The sequence below is a fragment of the Panthera uncia genome (genome assembly GCF_023721935.1).
Source record: "Panthera uncia isolate 11264 chromosome B3 unlocalized genomic scaffold, Puncia_PCG_1.0 HiC_scaffold_1, whole genome shotgun sequence".
In the NCBI taxonomy this organism is placed as follows: domain Eukaryota; kingdom Metazoa; phylum Chordata; class Mammalia; order Carnivora; family Felidae; genus Panthera; species Panthera uncia.
The window spans coordinates 71,140,602-71,157,130 of NW_026057582.1; the positions used below are offsets into that span (position 1 = coordinate 71,140,602).

General features: G+C 54.7%; 1 protein-coding gene across 5 annotated transcripts; it reads left to right on the forward strand.

The window, feature by feature from the left end:
- Positions 1 to 40: 40 nt before the first annotated feature.
- ADCY4 (adenylate cyclase 4) lies at positions 41 to 16,014 on the forward strand. 5 transcript variants are annotated; one of them, XM_049612994.1, is made up of 25 exons: positions 75 to 181; positions 487 to 696; positions 1,981 to 2,178; positions 2,295 to 2,456; positions 3,098 to 3,247; positions 3,689 to 3,837; positions 3,916 to 4,027; positions 4,721 to 4,848; positions 5,002 to 5,160; positions 5,419 to 5,551; positions 5,754 to 5,927; positions 8,621 to 8,664; positions 8,782 to 9,139; positions 9,502 to 9,599; positions 10,271 to 10,355; positions 10,452 to 10,589; positions 11,405 to 11,515; positions 11,774 to 11,958; positions 12,154 to 12,238; positions 12,711 to 12,869; positions 14,180 to 14,326; positions 14,621 to 14,728; positions 14,822 to 14,936; positions 15,249 to 15,373; positions 15,464 to 16,014. In XM_049612994.1, exons 2-25 carry the CDS (start codon positions 538 to 540, stop codon positions 15,614 to 15,616), a joined length of 3,435 nt encoding a protein of 1,144 aa, XP_049468951.1. In that variant the 5' UTR covers positions 75 to 181; positions 487 to 537; the 3' UTR covers positions 15,617 to 16,014. The 5 variants fall into 5 exon arrangements, 4 of the variants coding, with proteins under 4 accessions (XP_049468952.1, XP_049468951.1, XP_049468949.1 ...); XM_049612993.1 differs by having other exon boundaries at positions 77 to 696; positions 8,782 to 8,868; positions 9,070 to 9,139; positions 15,464 to 16,013; XM_049612992.1 differs by having other exon boundaries at positions 75 to 696.
- The last annotated feature ends 515 nt before the right edge of the window (positions 16,015 to 16,529 follow it).

Here is a 16,529-nt window from a genome sequence, read left to right on the forward strand (position 1 = left end):
CACGGGAAGGGGCCGGGCAGTCCCATCCGGGGAAGTGGGAGGGGTCCCCAGGCGCCGGGAGGGAAGCGCCTGCCGCCCGGGGCTCTGAGCCACTAGCTTCTCGGGGATCGGGACTTCGCGACCAGCTGCCCGAGCTCCCTCCTCGGGCGTAACCCATTCAGCTGCGGCAGCATCGCGGGCAGTGAGTTTGGGGGAAAGGGGGAACCCGAGGCTCCTTTGCTTCAACCCCGAATCCCGTCCCACCCGGCCATGAGGCTTCTGCTAGGGCACCTCAGGCAGTCTGGGTTCGAGGGAGTTGGAGCGAGGGATGGGGCAGTCCCCTCACCGCCAACTGGGAAAAGGCTGAGAGGCCACAGGGAGTGCCTGGAAGGTGGGATTGCCGCGAGGTTGGGGAAACGGGATGGAAGTGGCTTGGACCCAGTGAGAGGGGCACAGTTGGGGCCGGCTGGGGCCGCAGGCGGTAACGCGGCCCCTGGCCCTCCCCAGCCCCGGGGCCCGCCCTCCACCCGGGCGACGAGGCGGAGGGCAGGGAAGACCATGGCCCGCCTCTTCAGCCCCCGGCCGCCCCCCAGCGAAGACCTCTTCTACGAAACCTACTACAGCCTGAGCCAGCAGTACCCGCTGCTGCTACTGCTGCTGGTGATCGTGCTCTGCGCGCTCCTGGCGCTGCTGGCTGTCGCCTCCGCCAGCGGCCGGGTGAGCGGGGAGGGGGGAGGCTCTGGTGAGGGGCGCCTTCTGGAGGGTGGTGGGAGGGTCACTGCCTAGGGGGCGTTTTCGGAGTTAGGGCTCGGGAGGGGTCTTCTTTTCGATATGCCTTCTTTGCTGGAATCCAGGAAAGCCTTACTAGGAAATGTAGTGACCCTGGACAAGTCACTCCACCTCTGGGGCCACATTCGCTGGGCTGCTGGGAGAAGGCTGAGCCCTGGGGGTGCTTCTAATTTCTCTCAGGGTACTGACAGGCCTTCTGAGTTTCTGTGATCTACTGGTTCTAGAGTAAATGCAACACCGGATTTTCCAATTTTCCAGAGGGGAAATTACACTGGGCCCTGTGGGAATCCGTTTCCTGGTTTTCTTTCTTTCATAGGGGTTGTGGGGCAGTTGTACCCATAGTCTCCCAGAAGGCACCCTCCCTCCCGCTCACATTTAGTCCCAAAATAAACCCATTTCCAGTTTCTTTTTCTTTCTTTCTTTCTTTCTTTTTTTTTTTTTTTTTTTTGAGAAAGGGGGTCTTCAATTCAATTCCATTTCTGGAAATATCCTGCTCCAAGTTTTCTTTTCACTTTTTGGAGGCAAGTTGGGAAAGCCAATAAACAGACCAATTCTTGCTGGTCCTCAAAGTCCAGGAAGAGGTGGGGACACAGGGCAGGGGCAGCGGTGGGAGGGTGCCCAGAGGTGGGTGGCAAAAGTGTAGTGCTCCCCCCTGGCCTGACAGGAGGGAGGTTCCAGGTGCCCCCTGCTGCTGGAGCACTTCTTGGGTGGGTGGATGGGGATCAACTCCCAGACTTGTCCCCAGGGCAGGGAATCTCCTGAGCAAACTGGTTCATTCCTAAGTGCCTTCTGTAAGGTAGGATTCTTTGGTTGCTTCAGGACCCCTGGCTGGTGCTGGAATTCCTATTTGACAGACGAGAAAGCTGAAGTTCAGAAAGGTCATGGATTCACAAATGGGCAGTATGAGTTCTGAGCCAGGGACTCTGGATAGATGGCCTAAGGCTCAACCACCCCTGCAGCATGCAAGTGAGATATTAGGTTGAACCCTATGAGACCCCAGGCTCTGTAGATTAAAAACAGATTATTGGTGACTTCCTATGGTTCAACCTGATACGAATGGCAAGTCGAGGTGCCCTGTCTCCTTTTGCTACTTGAGTTTGAGACACATTTCAGAAGTGGCCTGGGGGGGGGGGCTGCCTGTTCTTCTTCAGCTTGGAGGCAGTCCCCCATACTCCACACTCCAGTCTTGCTGCAAGCACCCTCTCCTCGCAGGAGCTAGCTTCAGACCCAGGCTTCCTGACCACTGTGCTGTGCGCGCTGGGTGGCTTCTCGCTGCTCCTGGGCCTGGCTTCCCGGGAGCAACGACTGCAGCGCTGGACACGTCCCCTGTCGGGCCTCGTATGGGCAGCGCTACTCGGGCTAGGCCACGGCTTCCTGTTCACTGGGGGCCTGGTGAGCGCCTGGGACCAGGTGAGAGGAGTGGCAGGTGGAGCAAGGGGCAGGAGGACAGCCAGGCCAAGAGGAGGGAACAGCCCAGCTGCTGGGCTGGCCGAAGCCAGCAGCTTCCTGTGCCCTCCCGCCCCCAGGTGTCCTTTTTCCTCTTTGTCATCTTCACCGTGTATGCCATGTTGCCCTTGGGCATGCGGGATGCCGCTGCTGCGGGCCTTGCCTCATCGCTCTCCCACTTGCTGGTCCTGGGGCTGTACCTTGGGCCTCAGCCGGACTCAAAGCCTGCGCTGCTGCCACAGGTGAGCACACCCATAGTACCTGCTGCGCAGTGGGCGGAGGGGGGCGGCCCCGCTGCGCGCACCGTTAGTTCCTCTGAGCGTCCACCAACTTCTTGCTGAGCTGGGACTCCGGGGTGAGGCGCCCGCTAAGCACAGAGGACAAACACATACACACCCAGACAGTGCGCTCATGGGGCTGGTACACCAGGGCAGCCCGATGCCTACAAAAACCAGAAGAGGCCTCTGGGTCCATGGGCAAGTGAGCTCACCCGGGGACCAGAGTAGTGGGGACAGATGCGGATGATGGAACCTTCACAGAGAATGTAAAAGTCGGAGATTGAGTGGTTTTGCGCTGCGAGGGGCGGGGGGGGGGGGGGGGGCGGCGGGTAAATACTGGAGTAGTATACCAGGCAGAGGAAACATATGTGAATGGTTTCTAGACCTAAGACGCCATGTTGGTGCACAGCCAAGTCTAGAGCAGGGGTATTGGGGGAGGAGAAGCTCCCCCTACGGACCCCACAGTGTAGCACAGATTGCCTGGAAATTCTTGGGTCTCTGTGGAGTCCTCCTCAAGAGTCTTGGAGACCAACTCCAGGTATGCACTTAATCACCCCCACCGCCACCCACGGCCAGCATCCTCTGAGGCTGACCCTCACCCACAGCTGGCAGCGAACGCGGTGTTGTTCCTGTGCGGGAACGTGGCGGGAGCGTATCACAAGGCGCTGATGGAGCGCGCGCTGCGCGCCACATTCCGCGAGGCACTTAGCTCCCTCCACTCGCGCCGGCGGCTGGACACCGAGAAGAAGCACCAGGTTCGCTGGGCCTGGGAGGCTGGGCCAGACTGTGGTGTGAAAAGGGGTTATTTATATCATTCAGCCGGGCCCCTTTGGAAGCCGAATGACTTTCAGCAGGTCACTTACCCTTCTCTTTCCTCCTTTGTAAAATGTGGCTACCGCCCACCTGGGAAAGTTGTGTTAAGTCTCAAACAAACTGAAGCCTATGAAAGCACTTTTATGATAGTAAACAAAGAACTCTTAATTCTGGCATTGGTTCTGGGAGTTCAGTCCCCAAAGGTGATTAGTGCAGGGTGGGATGTTGGAGCCCCAGCTCTATGTGATGGGAAGGATCTTGGGGGAGTACTTTGGGAAACACCTAGTGGGACTGGGGAAGTGCTGGGTTCCTAGTTCGTTGGGAGGCTGGGACTTCTGGCTGTGGGTTGCAGGAGGGTTGGTGTTCATTGTGACCTCCTCCAGGAACACCTTCTCTTGTCCATCCTTCCTGCCTACTTGGCCCGAGAGATGAAGGCAGAGATCATGGCACGACTGCAGGCTGGACAGGGGTCACGGCCAGAAAGCACCAACAACTTCCACAGCCTCTATGTCAAGAGGCACCAGGGAGTCAGGTATGAGAAATGATGGCCCCAGGGAAGGGGGCTGTGGGCTGAGATCCTGGCCCCACCGACACAGTCTGTCCTGCCCAGTGTGCTGTATGCTGACATCGTGGGCTTCACCCGGCTGGCCAGTGAGTGCTCTCCTAAGGAGTTGGTGCTCATGCTCAACGAGCTCTTTGGCAAGTTCGACCAGATCGCCAAGGTCAGAGGGGGCCTCCCTCCCCACCCAGGGATCTTCAAGTGCCCCACCCTGGAGAGCCCCTTCCAAGGGAAACACCTGCCTCCTCAGATCCCAGTCCCACTTCAGAGCCCATGTATTCCAATGGAAGATATTCCAATGGAAGTAGGAAACCCTCTCAAACAACCCCAGCTGTGGAGCTGCTCACCACACACCTCAAACCTGGAAGAGACTTCTCAACAACTCCACAAATGTCCCAACCACAACACCCCCAGATATGCTCAGAGCCCTGACGGAGGTGTCTCTGGACACCACAGCCAAATCTAGGGGGATGTTCAAATGTTCTAACCTTAGGGAGCCCTTCCAAGGGAAATGTCTGCCCTGTGTAACCTCAGCCCAATCCAGCCACCTGTTCAGACCCCCAGGGATGCCCCCAACAAACCTAATCTTGGGTGTCACCCAGAAAACCTCAGTCTTGAGGCTACTTTCACATGCTCAAATCTGAATACACCCTCCACATGCCAGAGCTGGGGGAGAGCCACAGACCTCAGCCAGTCCCATAGCAAGTTGAGAGAGTCCCTAGATCTGACCCAGAGACTTCCGGCCTCAGAGGTTCTTCAGGAATGCCACATTTGCTCCCACTCCTCCCAGCTCCCTCGTACCTCTGGCCTCTAACCAGGTGCCCCCCTTCCCCTGCATACACACACACACTCCCAGGAGCATGAATGCATGCGGATCAAGATCCTGGGAGACTGTTACTACTGTGTCTCTGGGCTACCGCTCTCCTTGCCAGACCACGCCATCAACTGCGTGCGCATGGGGCTGGACATGTGCCGGGCCATCAGGTCAGCTCAGGTGGACGGGCAGGAGGGGTAACAAGGGATGGATGTTGGGGAGGAGCAGACAGGGTAGTGGAAGTCCTCCTAGAGGGAGGGAGGGGTATGGCATGGGTAGGGATGAAGGCAGCATTCAGATTGTCCCCTACATACCCTGCTCAGGAAGCTCCGGGCAGCCACTGGCGTGGACATCAACATGCGTGTGGGCGTGCATTCGGGCAGTGTGCTCTGCGGAGTCATTGGGCTGCAGAAGTGGCAGTATGATGTCTGGTCCCATGATGTCACACTGGCCAACCACATGGAGGCGGGTGGCGTGCCAGGGTGAGATGTGGGGCTGCAGGAGGCCACAGGAGGAAACCAACCGGGCCTCCCACATGCTGTCATCCTGTTCATAGTTTCCTAAAATGAGCACAATCCCACGTGGGGCTTAGGGAGATCCTGGCGTGCAGGGAGTGGGGTTGGGAGACACCTCCGGTAGCACAGGGCCTTGCTTAAAGTCAGACCTCCAGGAAGGCTCCTTGAAAGAAAGGAGAGGTTTGCAAGCCCACCGTCCTGACTCCCACTGCCCCCTCCTTCCAGACGAGTACATATTACAGGGGCTACCCTGGCCCTGCTGGCAGGGGCTTATGCTGTGGAGGATGCAGCCATGGAACACCGGGACCCATACCTTCGGGAGCTAGGGGAGCCTACCTACCTAGTCATCGATCCCAGGGTAAAAGCCCAGCCTGGACCCCATGGGCTGGCCCATCCTAACCACCCACAGCCAACAGGCCTGATCTCTTTTCCTACACCAGAGACTGAATTCCTGGGTCCCAGTGTGTGCGTCAAGGGGGAGGTGACACAACCTTCCAAGAGATGTGGGGAGAATGTGGAAAGCATTTGTGAAATTGACTCTCAGCCCTCCTATGCCCCAGGCTGAGGAAGAGGATGAGAAGGGCACTGCAGGAGGGTTGCTGTCCTCTCTTGAGGGCCCCAAGATGCGTCCGTCACTGCTGATGACCCGCTACCTGGAGTCCTGGGGCGCCGCCAAGCCTTTTGCCCATCTGAGCCACCTAGAGAGCCCTGTGTCCACTTCTACCCCTCTCCCGGTAAGTGCACTCCACTGCGAGCCCTAGCACTTACATAACCCCACCCCACTGCCTCTCCCAACCTCCCCCCACCCATCCAGTGAGTCACTTGATGACATCCTAAGGTCCTGAACTGTCTGGTTGCCCCAGTCACTGGTTCAGGCCTTTCTTTACCCTTCTTTCCAGAGACAGGGCAAAGGTCACTGCCCTCTGAGCTCACTTGAGATGCAAAATCCTATAGGCACCATGTTCACTGTTCCCCAAACTCCACTCAGGAAGCCTTCCCTCAGTACCCCAAAGGTATAGACCATACTTCCTCTTGGCTCTGAAGCCAGCACTCACACCCAGTCCTACCAGGAAATGTCTCTGTTGAACTCCCTTCCTGAAACCGCACACTCTTTTTTAATCCCCACTAGAATTGGGAAGGTGGGGGCAAATCAGTTGTTGCCCCTACTCTCAGCATTTATACAAGGATTAAATGAGGTGACAGTGAAAATCACATGTGGTCTTGAAAGAAGTCACTCTGAGCAGGCAGGGATTGAGGAGAGAGGGAAGAGAGGTAACCAGGGCTTGGTTGGCTGACCTTGTGCATAGCACCTTCCGGTAATCATGACCCACTAGCTGGTGGAGGAGCCTGGATCTCTCCCACCAGCTGGCTCTTCGTGTTGGTGCTTGGTGACAAGCAGCCAGAACACCCACGCATACAGGTACTGAGGCTGTGTCCCCAAAGGCTTGCCCCAAGATTAGGGTCCTCAGCCTGCTCTTCTCCATTTTATCTGATCCTCTCCAAACTTTCCCAGCCACCTTTCTGCAGATCTTTCTCTCTGAATCTTCTCTGCCAGGTAGACCCAGTTGGATATATGGGATGACTTCAGAGCACCCTTTCTGTGTTCCATCTCCGCCCCCCCACCCACCCACCCAGCAGGAAAGCAGGCCAGAGATCCGTGAAACACTGTGGTATGGGGGGACATTGGCAGCAGTGGTTTAGGAGAGTACCTAATTCCAATCCTTAACACGGGGTAGGGGGGACGTCAGAAGGGTTAAGCGGGCAGGAGGGAGAAGAAGAAAGAATCCAAGACTCTGCTGACTATTGCAGGATAGAGTCTCCAGCATGGAGGCAGAGTAGAGGGTGGGCTTTGCTGGGAGCCCAGGAATTGTGAGACAATGTTAGGTGCAAGTGCAATCCCCATGGTGAGAGGCCCCCTAGAACCCATGCCAGACCTCCCTGAAACCCCACTCGTGTGCAGGCTAAAAAGTGTCAGGGTGGAGAAGTAGGAACTCCTGGTTCGAGGGTAGCTCCCAAGGCAGGACCTCACCAGCCCAGAAATTCACTTCCAAGCCCGTGAAGTACCAGGCCCTCAGTCAAATGTTAGAAATCCTGAGAATCACATCAGCTTACATTTAAACAATGGGGAACCTTGGGGTGGTGGGGCAGTGTTGGTGCTAGTATATAACATCCATCCATCCATCCATCCATCCATCCATCCATACCCACGTGGGTAGAACCCACGAACCGCAAGATCATGACCTGAGCTGAAGTCAGTCGTTCAACTGACTGAGCCACCCAGGCACCCTGTTCCTTCCACACTTTTAAAGCACCTACAATGTGGCAGGCACTAGGCTAGTTCTAGAGAAGACAGAAATGAATAAATTGTTTTCTCTGTTTTCAAAAAACAGTCATTGAGCAAGGTGGAAAGGCAGGTAGGTAGTTTGAAGAACGTTAGGCTCAGTCCTGGATGCATAGATGGGCTCATACCTAGAACACACCCCTTAATCTCCCTCCTTCCCCATACACCAAGTTTTGGTTTGGGGGGATGATGTGGCCCCCTGTGACCCTGCTTCCTTCACATGAGCCAGGGGAGCAGAAAAGAACAGTCACAGACTCCTGGCCCTGGGCAGTGGCCGTTGGCTTCGTTCTCTTCTTTGGGGCTTGTCTCACCTGCTTTACTTGCCTGCTTATTTTCATATGTTTGCTCACGGTGCGCATTTGTTTTGGTGCAGGAAAGAATGACTGTGACCAGGTTTGTCTCTCTTCCTTTCTCTTTCCCTTTCTTCTAGACTTTTTGTCTTCTGCCCCCACCACTTCCCAGCTCAGCCTGACCACAAGCGAGTCAGAACTTTCTCACTGTCACTTCAGTTTAAACCAAGGACTTTTGGGATTTGTTCAGTCCTTAGGGAAGATGACAGCCACTCAAGCTTACAGAAGACACAGGGTTGCCTCACAGGGGGTAGAGACTGAGGAAATAAAAGTATAAAGACCCTGGGTGTCTAAAGAGTCCAGAAGAAACTGTTTTTTAAAGTTTATTTATTTATTTATTTTGAGAGAGACAGAGAGAAGTGCAGGCAGGGAGGGGCAGAGAGAGAGGGGGACGGAGAATCCAAAGCAGACTGCACACTGACAGCACAGAGCCCGATGCGGGGCTCGAACCCACGAACTATGAGATCATGACCTGAGCTGAAGTCAGACTCTTAAATGACTGAGCCACCCAGGCGCCCCAAGTCCACAAGAAATTTAAAGAATAAATGTGGTTTGATCCTTCCCTTAAGGGCAAATGGGATTTGATGGAGAGAGGAAGTCATTAGAGGCAGTGAAAACACTCATGCCAAATGCTCAAGGCCAAGGACATGTGTAGATATGGAACCAGTCACTGCAGAGAGGCTTCAGAGATGCTCAGCATCGCCTCATCCCCCTCTTTGCTGTGTTCTCCCAACAGGAGAAGGCCCTGGCTTCCTTTGGCCCCCAGTGGAGCCTGGACCGGTGAGGAGGCCCTGGGGTGACCTGCCCCCATCCATCCTGGGGGTTGGGGGCTGCACCTGCTTCACCCAGATCTGTTGAGGGCCTCCTGTGGTGACAGGCTGGGCTGTCACTCTGCAGGAGCCGTACCCCCCGGGGGCTAGATGATGACCTGGACACTGGGGACGCCAAGTTCTTCCAGGTCATCGAACAGCTCAACTCTCAGAAGTATGGAGAACAGAAGAGGACTGGGAGGGGTTGGGAGCTGGGCTTCTGTGGTACAGGAGGGATGTGCTCCCCTAATGACCCAGAGGGAAGGGGGGGGGGCTTCCCTACTCTACTCCAGGGAAACATACACCTGACCACCCCTCCACCCACCTTGCCCTGTCCTTTCCTTTCCGGGGCTCATGGCCCCCCACCTCCTACCAGACAGTGGAGGCAGTCAAAGGACTTCAACCCACTGACACTGTACTTCAGAAAGAAGGAACTGGAGAAAGAGGTGGGCTGGGGTGGGTGGGGGGTGGCACAAGGTTACAGAATTTTCCAACCTTAGTGCCTTGGCCTTGGGAAGGGGGCAAGCCCTGTGGTCCCGCCTCACCTCCAAGGTCTGCTCAGTTTGTGATCCTGGGGTGAGGGGCTTGTACCTCTCTCCAAATGGCTGTCACCCTATAGATTTAATTTCTAGGTGGGGATGGGAGGGAGGAGGGCAGTTCCTTGGAGAACCAGTAGGGGCTACCTGAGACTGAACTGGAGGGTGGGTGGGGAGGCTGAGACACCCGTTCTTGCCTGGAATTGACACCTGTGAGATGATGGGCAGCCCTAGTGGCCCCTGTCTCCACACTGACCCCCCTTCCCTTCCAGTACCGACTCTCTGCACTCCCCGCCTTCAAATACTATGCAGCCTGCACCTTCCTGGTTTTCCTTTCCAATTTCATCATCCAGATGCTGGTGACAAACAGGTGAGAGCCCCAGGCAAGAGGGGCCCTGATTCCCATGTATAGACTTTTTGATTCTTGACCCACATTTTCTTCTTTACCGACATTCCCTTAGTTTCGGACACTGACCCACAGAGGAAACATGTGTTCTGGGGAAACAGTGATAATCATAGCCCTCATTTTACTATCGTACATCTTGTGGGCTTTCTGCATAACCCAAGCACTTTCACAAGCCTGTCTCTCAATTCAAACAACTTTTCAATGAAGCAGGTTCTATTTTCATTGAGAAGCCCAAATCTCACAGCAAATGAGCTTAGAAAGTAGGTCCTTGTTTTTAGTCCATGGCTAGGAGGGGCTTCAGGGACTTGTCCAGAACTCAGCCAGGTAGAAGAAGAGCTTTGGCCTGAAGGCCCAGAGACTGGCCTGATGTGGCCTTGGCCCCTTTGTGAGCCTCCTGCCCCCTTCCAGTATTGTCCCCACCTTATAGTTCCTGCCCTACCCCACCACTGCCCTAGACCCCTCAACTTTCCCAGAGCATCAGCAGGCAATGCCTTTCATCAGCCCAGTCCCCACTGGCAGCCAGTTCAGATCCCCAGGACTCCTCCTCCCCACATCTCCCAACTGGGTGGCACAGCACCCTCCCAGCACACAGAGCCGATTCTGACTTTCAAGGCCTCACTCTTATCTCCCTTTAGGCCCCCAGCTCTGGCCATCACCTATAGCATCACCTTCCTCCTCTTCCTCCTCCTCCTCTTCGTCTGCTTCTCAGAGCACCTGACGGTGAGGTGGGCTGGGGGGTGGAAGTGGTGAGCTGGGCCCTCACTGTGACCTGGGTGTCCCAGCCCCACGGCTAAGATTCCTGTGCTCCTTCTGCAGAGGTGTGTCTTGAAAGGCCCCAAGATGCTGCACTGGCTGCCGGCACTGTCTGGCTTGGTGGCCACACGGCCCGGACTGCGAGTTGCCCTTGGCACAGCTACCATCCTCCTGGTTTTTGTGATGGCCATTCCCAGCCTGGTGAGGGCAGTGGGGGGCCCTATGTACCCCCATCAGGGCCTGTTCGAGCTGTCAGAAGCTGAAAGGGGACCCCTGGGATTTGGGAGGACAGCCGGAGTAAGGCCAACATTCTGGCAATGTTGGACAAGTATAAAAGAAAAAAATTAATCTGCCACCTGAGCATATCTATTCTGTGGAGGCAGATCTTCACTGTTTAGCTCGCTCACTATGATCTTGTAGCTGAGTCTGGCTGAGTTTTCAGAATTTGTTTTGTTTTGATTATTTTGAACGTTTATTATTTTTGAGAGACAGAGTATGGGTGGGGGAGGGGTAGAGAGCGAGAAAGGGAGGCAGAATCCGAGCTGTGCTGACAGCTCAGAGCCTGACGCAGGACTCGATCCCACGAACCGCGAGATCATTACCTGAGCTGAAGTCAGACACTTAACTGACTGAGCCACCCAGGCGCCCCTGAGTTTTCAGAATTTATAGTCATTCCTAGAATTCTATCCCTGAAAGACACCTTAGGAATCACCCCCCCCCCCCCGCCAGCCAAGTAACAGAAGAGGAAGCTGAGGCCCAGAGAGGCTAAGTGGCTGGCAAGAGATCACACAGTGGATCCGTGGCAGACTCGTGCTCAGGACACCTGCTCCTCCCATCCCTGACCCCCCAGCAAGGACCCCTGCGCTAAGCCTCCCTCACCAGCCAGGCATAGCAGAATCCCCCTCTTTGGAGGGGTCTGGCCCTGACCCATCCCTAAGTCAGCTGAACCCCAGCACAAGCCACCATTGTGCCCAGGGAGCTGCCTGCCCACCTCAGCTCTTCACCTCCTTCTGCAGTTCTTCTTACCAGCAGCATCAAACTGCCCTTTTGGGGCTCTCAATGTGTCCTCCATGGCTTTCAACATCTCCTGGGAGCTCCCTGGGTCCCTGCCTCTCATCAGCGTCCCTGTGAGTATTCCTCACAGCCCTGAAACTCTCTCTCCAGAGCCTTCCTTGGCCCCTCCCCCACCTCCTTGGTTGAACGTTCCATCCTGTGGATTGGGACAGACGTAAATTACAGTTGGTGTGTGTTTGTGTGTATGACACTGCCTACTCCCCAGATAGGTCGTGGGCCCGGGGAGGGGCAGGCCAGGAGCCCCGGGATATTCTCCCACCCCTACCTGTGGGATATGCCCCGCCTCTTGACCACCCTACTTGGCCCCACAGTACTCTATGCACTGCTGCGTGCTGGGGTTCCTGTCCTGCTCCCTCTTTTTGCACATGAGCTTCGAGCTGAAGTTGCTGCTGCTCCTGCTATGGCTGGGGGCCTCCTGCTCCCTCTTCCTGCACTCCCACGCCTGGCTGTCCGACTGCCTCATCGCCCGCCTCTATCCGGATCCCTCGGACTCCAGGTGTGCAAGGCCACTGGACAGAGGTGCTCAGGCCCCCTGAGAGCGGAGCAGAGCTGTCCTTACCTCCCTGACCTGAACCATCCATCCACAGGGCAAAGGGGGAGGGTGGCTGTAGGCTACATGGGCACTGAGGGTAGGGAGGAGGCCATCGGGAAGGTGCAGGGCAGGGGCAATCCTGATCCGTGGCCTCCTCAGGCCAGGGGTGCTGAAGGAGCCCAAACTGATGGGAGCTATCTCCTTCTTCATCTTCTTCTTCACCCTCCTTGTCCTGGCTCGGCAGGTAAGTCACCCATCTCAGCCCTCCAGGGCCTCCCTTTGAAGGGTGAGGCGGGGGTCCCCATATTTGTGACTTGGTCTCTCTCTCACTCTTTCCCTCAAATCTTACACCTTCGGGGTTGAGCCAAAATAGTGTGCCCATTGGAAGCTTCTAAGTGAACCTTCCTGCTCCCTTTCTTTCTCCTTCACCCCCCCGCCAAAGGAGGTGCCTTCAAATTCTCCCTCCCTCATCCCTCCCACCCCAACCTAGGAAAACCCACCTATAAGAAAGAATCTGCTGCCAATTCTATCTACCCTAGTTTGAATCTATTTTCAAGGTAGCCTCCCCAGGGATAGTTGCACCTTGAGGCTTCTCTCTAGACTGGGGGGAGGGGGTGTGGTTTAAGCATCAAGGAATGGGGGGAAGGGGGGAGCACACAGGAGCTGAAGTTTCCCGTGCACTGTGTCTCCCCTTGGGCCCCTGCTGACCCTGCCAGAATGAGTATTACTGCCGGCTGGACTTCCTGTGGAAGAAGAAGCTGCGGCAGGAGCAGGAGGAGACAGAGACCATGGAGAACCTGACTCGGCTGCTGTTGGAGAATGTGCTCCCTGCACATGTGGCCCCCCAGTTCATTGGCCAGAACCGGCGCAACGAGGTGACTCCCCACCCCTGACTCCTTAGCCTCAGATGCCACAGGGACCAATTTTGGATGCAAGCCTTGGCCCTTGGCCCATCCTCTTTGGACTCCCCCACAGTAGTTAAGTGGCCACCCAAGTCTCTGTCCCTGTCACATAGGTGCCTGACATTTTCATAAGCTCTTAGTCTTTGTCTGCTGAGCACAGAGCCTCTGTGTTCCAAGTTCTTACTTAGAAGGAGCATCCTCTCCAACTCATAACCACTCCATGCCTTCCAGAAGCTTCTTCAAGTGTTGATGGGAGTTGTGTGGAGGACACAGTCCATCCATCTCTCTGGACCTGCACTATCTGGGATGGTAGCCATTAGCCATGTGTGGCCCTTTAAATTTAAGTGAATTAAAATGGAAAATTCAGTTCCTCTGTCTCACTGGCCACATTTCAAGGATCTAACAGCTGCCTATGGCTAGTAGATGCCGTATTGGGCATCCCATATGTAGAACTTTCCATCACCACAGGGTTTCCCATTGGAAGATGCTAATCTATATCCTTAAACATCTTGCCATAGACCATCAGAAGGTCACCCACATAATTGCACCATATTACTTTTGCCACCACTACTTCACCGTGTCTGCTGTGGAAATGCTCTTGGTCCATCTTGAGGAATGTTAAAAGAAACAGGCCAGGGGCTACTTCACAGCTTCCTGCCCCCACTGCTTGCTCTCTGCTCTCAAGATCAGCAGTAGGTCTACATCTCCTGCCTCCTTCTCTTACAGACACTGGGAATCTTGTCACTGCTCCTGTTTCTAGCTTCACATTGGCTACTAGAAAGCTCAGAGCCAGAATCTAGGACTCACAGAGACTTTATGGCACCCATTTTGTGAACCGACTTCAAATCTTACCTTTATTTTCTTACCTTTTCTTACCTTATCTTACCTTTATTTTCCTTTTGGCCCCTTTTCCCTATTACTTTATCTTCCAAGTTGTAGCTATCTTTGTAAGCTGACTTAGTTGACTTAACACCTATTGGCAATGAGATATGATAGAAAGATGATTCCCACTGACAGGATCCCAGCTCTTGAAGAGACTCCCTTCACGTGGCTATGAGGTGATCCTGACTCCAAACCCCTGTCTCTCCTGGAATCATAATGAGACCCAATCTTTGACTCCTGAGTCACCCATCCCTGGGGTAACCTGGCCCTACCCCTCTCCCTCCTTTCCGATCCTTCTTAAATAGAGGGGTAGGAGTATGGACACAGGGAGGAGGGCCCATGCAGGCTCAGAAGGGGGAAGACCATGGCTTGCTCCCTCAACCCAGCATCCCATCCTCCAGGACCTCTACCACCAGTCCTATGAGTGTGTCTGTGTCCTGTTCGCCTCAGTTCCAGACTTCAAGGAGTTTTACTCTGAGTCCAACATAAACCACGAGGGTCTAGAGTGTCTGCGGCTGCTCAATGAGATAATTGCTGATTTTGATGAGGTGACAACTCCAAGCTTCCCCTGGACCCTTTGTCCTGGATGCTAGAATTTTCCACCAGTCCCTCCTGCCAATTTAGTCTCCAGCCAGGGGTCCATCCCCCTCTCCCCGGCCCTGCCACTCCTCCTCCAATCCCCTAGCTCTCTGGAAACTCTGCTCACTATCCACTCTCCCTCCTGCCACCATCCCTGTCCTCACAACCTGGTCCTTTAGTCTCCAAAGGCCTGGGGCTGGGCCTCTGAGAGGGAGGCAGGAGAGAGCAAGAAAGACTGGGGACACAGCTTCCTTTCTATACAGCTGCTCTCAAAGCCCAAGTTTAGCGGGGTGGAGAAGATCAAAACCATCGGTAGCACCTACATGGCAGCTACAGGCTTAAATGCCACCTCCGGACAGGACGCACAGCAGGTACAGAATCCCTTCTTTACCTACCAACCTTCGTCTGGGCTCTCACTGGGGGGTCCTCATTGACCCATCCTGGTGGGCCGGCCCCGTTGCTAGGATGCTGAGCGCAGCTGCAGCCACCTTGGCACCATGGTGGAGTTTGCGGTGGCTCTTGGATCAAAGCTGGACGTCATCAATAAGCACTCTTTCAACAACTTCCGCTTGCGTGTGGGTGAGGACCCTCCCTCGCTGGGGCAGTCTGGAACCTCCTCCTCACCTTCCCAAGCTCTGGCTCCCTTAGGCTCTTTGTTAGCTACTCCCCAGCTCACCCTGGACCCCCTCCAGCCTCATCCCTGGGGATGGAGCATGAAGCTGCTGGGCCAGGAGCTCCGAGGCTCAGCCACCCCTTCCCTAAGCCACACCCCTCCAGGCCCTTTCCTCTAAGGCCTCCAGGCCCTTCACCCTAATTCCTAGAGTGTCCTCTTCCCCTCTCCCTCCTCAAATCTGCCCACCCAGGGCTCCTCTCTACCATACCTCTTGTCAGGGTTGAACCACGGACCTGTAGTGGCTGGAGTGATCGGGGCCCAGAAGCCGCAGTATGACATCTGGGGCAACACAGTGAACGTGGCCAGCCGCATGGAGAGTACAGGAGTCCTGGGCAAGATCCAGGTGAGGAGGCTGCATTGGAGGCATGGGGGGGGGGGGTGGATAAGGATAGGGCCACACCCACACTTCTGACTCACACCCTTTCAATCCCAGGTGACTGAAGAGACGGCCCGGGTGCTGCAGTCCTTAGGCTACACCTGCTACAGCCGGGGTATCATCAAGGTCAAAGGCAAAGGGCAACTCTGCACCTACTTTCTGAACACAGATTTGGCACGAACTGGACCTCCCTCGGCCACCCTAGGCTGAGACCCCATCATCCTAAGATCCTCAATAAAAAGACTCTGGTATGATGGGAGCCAATTGGTGTCAGAAGCTTCTGGTATAGCTGCAGATCACCTTCTCCTTGCCTCTCAGCAAGCTAAACTTGCTTCTTCCCAAGCTAAAGTGAGTGTTTGTGTATATGCAAGGGTGATCATGAGTGTGCTGGAGAGGAGTGATTCTTTTTCACAAGCTCAAGAAGAGGACTGCCTCAGCCTCCCTGCCTGATTCCAGTATTTTGTACACCTTGGAAGCATAAAGAAATTTAGCCACATGGCTCAAAATAGGGATTTGTCTTTTCCTGCTCCCCACCCACAAATATTGGAAAGGAATAGCTGAGAATGTCATTTGACCTTTATTCATTCTCTATATACTAAACAAGCACCTATTATGTGCTTACTATACAGCATGGATGAAAGGCTTAGGAGATGATCTGTCAGGTCCCTCCCTGTTTCAGCTGCTGTTGTCAAGTTGGTGCATACTTTCCAGCCAAGACCTGTAGACAGTTTTGGGATTCTCTTGTTCATAGATCCCTCAAATGCCCTCTTGCTTCCTTCTGCATCCTTCTGTGCAGATGCTGATACTATGTAGGTCTTGAAGCATCCAAGGTTCACGCCTACCTCCTATTTGTCGTAGACTCTGGGTCTGGAGTTCTCTCTTGTCCAGCAAGAGAGAGGATGCAGAATTAAAATGTGAGAGAGGCTAATGTTGGGGAGGAGACAAGAGCCCTAAGTAAAGATCCTTGCTCCGTTTTTATTAGGATCAGAAGGCTTACAAACGTGATGGACGTGCACAAAGAGACAATGAAACCGTGAACATTAATTCATATGTGTGAGAGAAAAGGGGTTTTTGAGAATATGCGGTGTTAGGGTTTGGGTCAATACAAAACAAAATCCCAGAG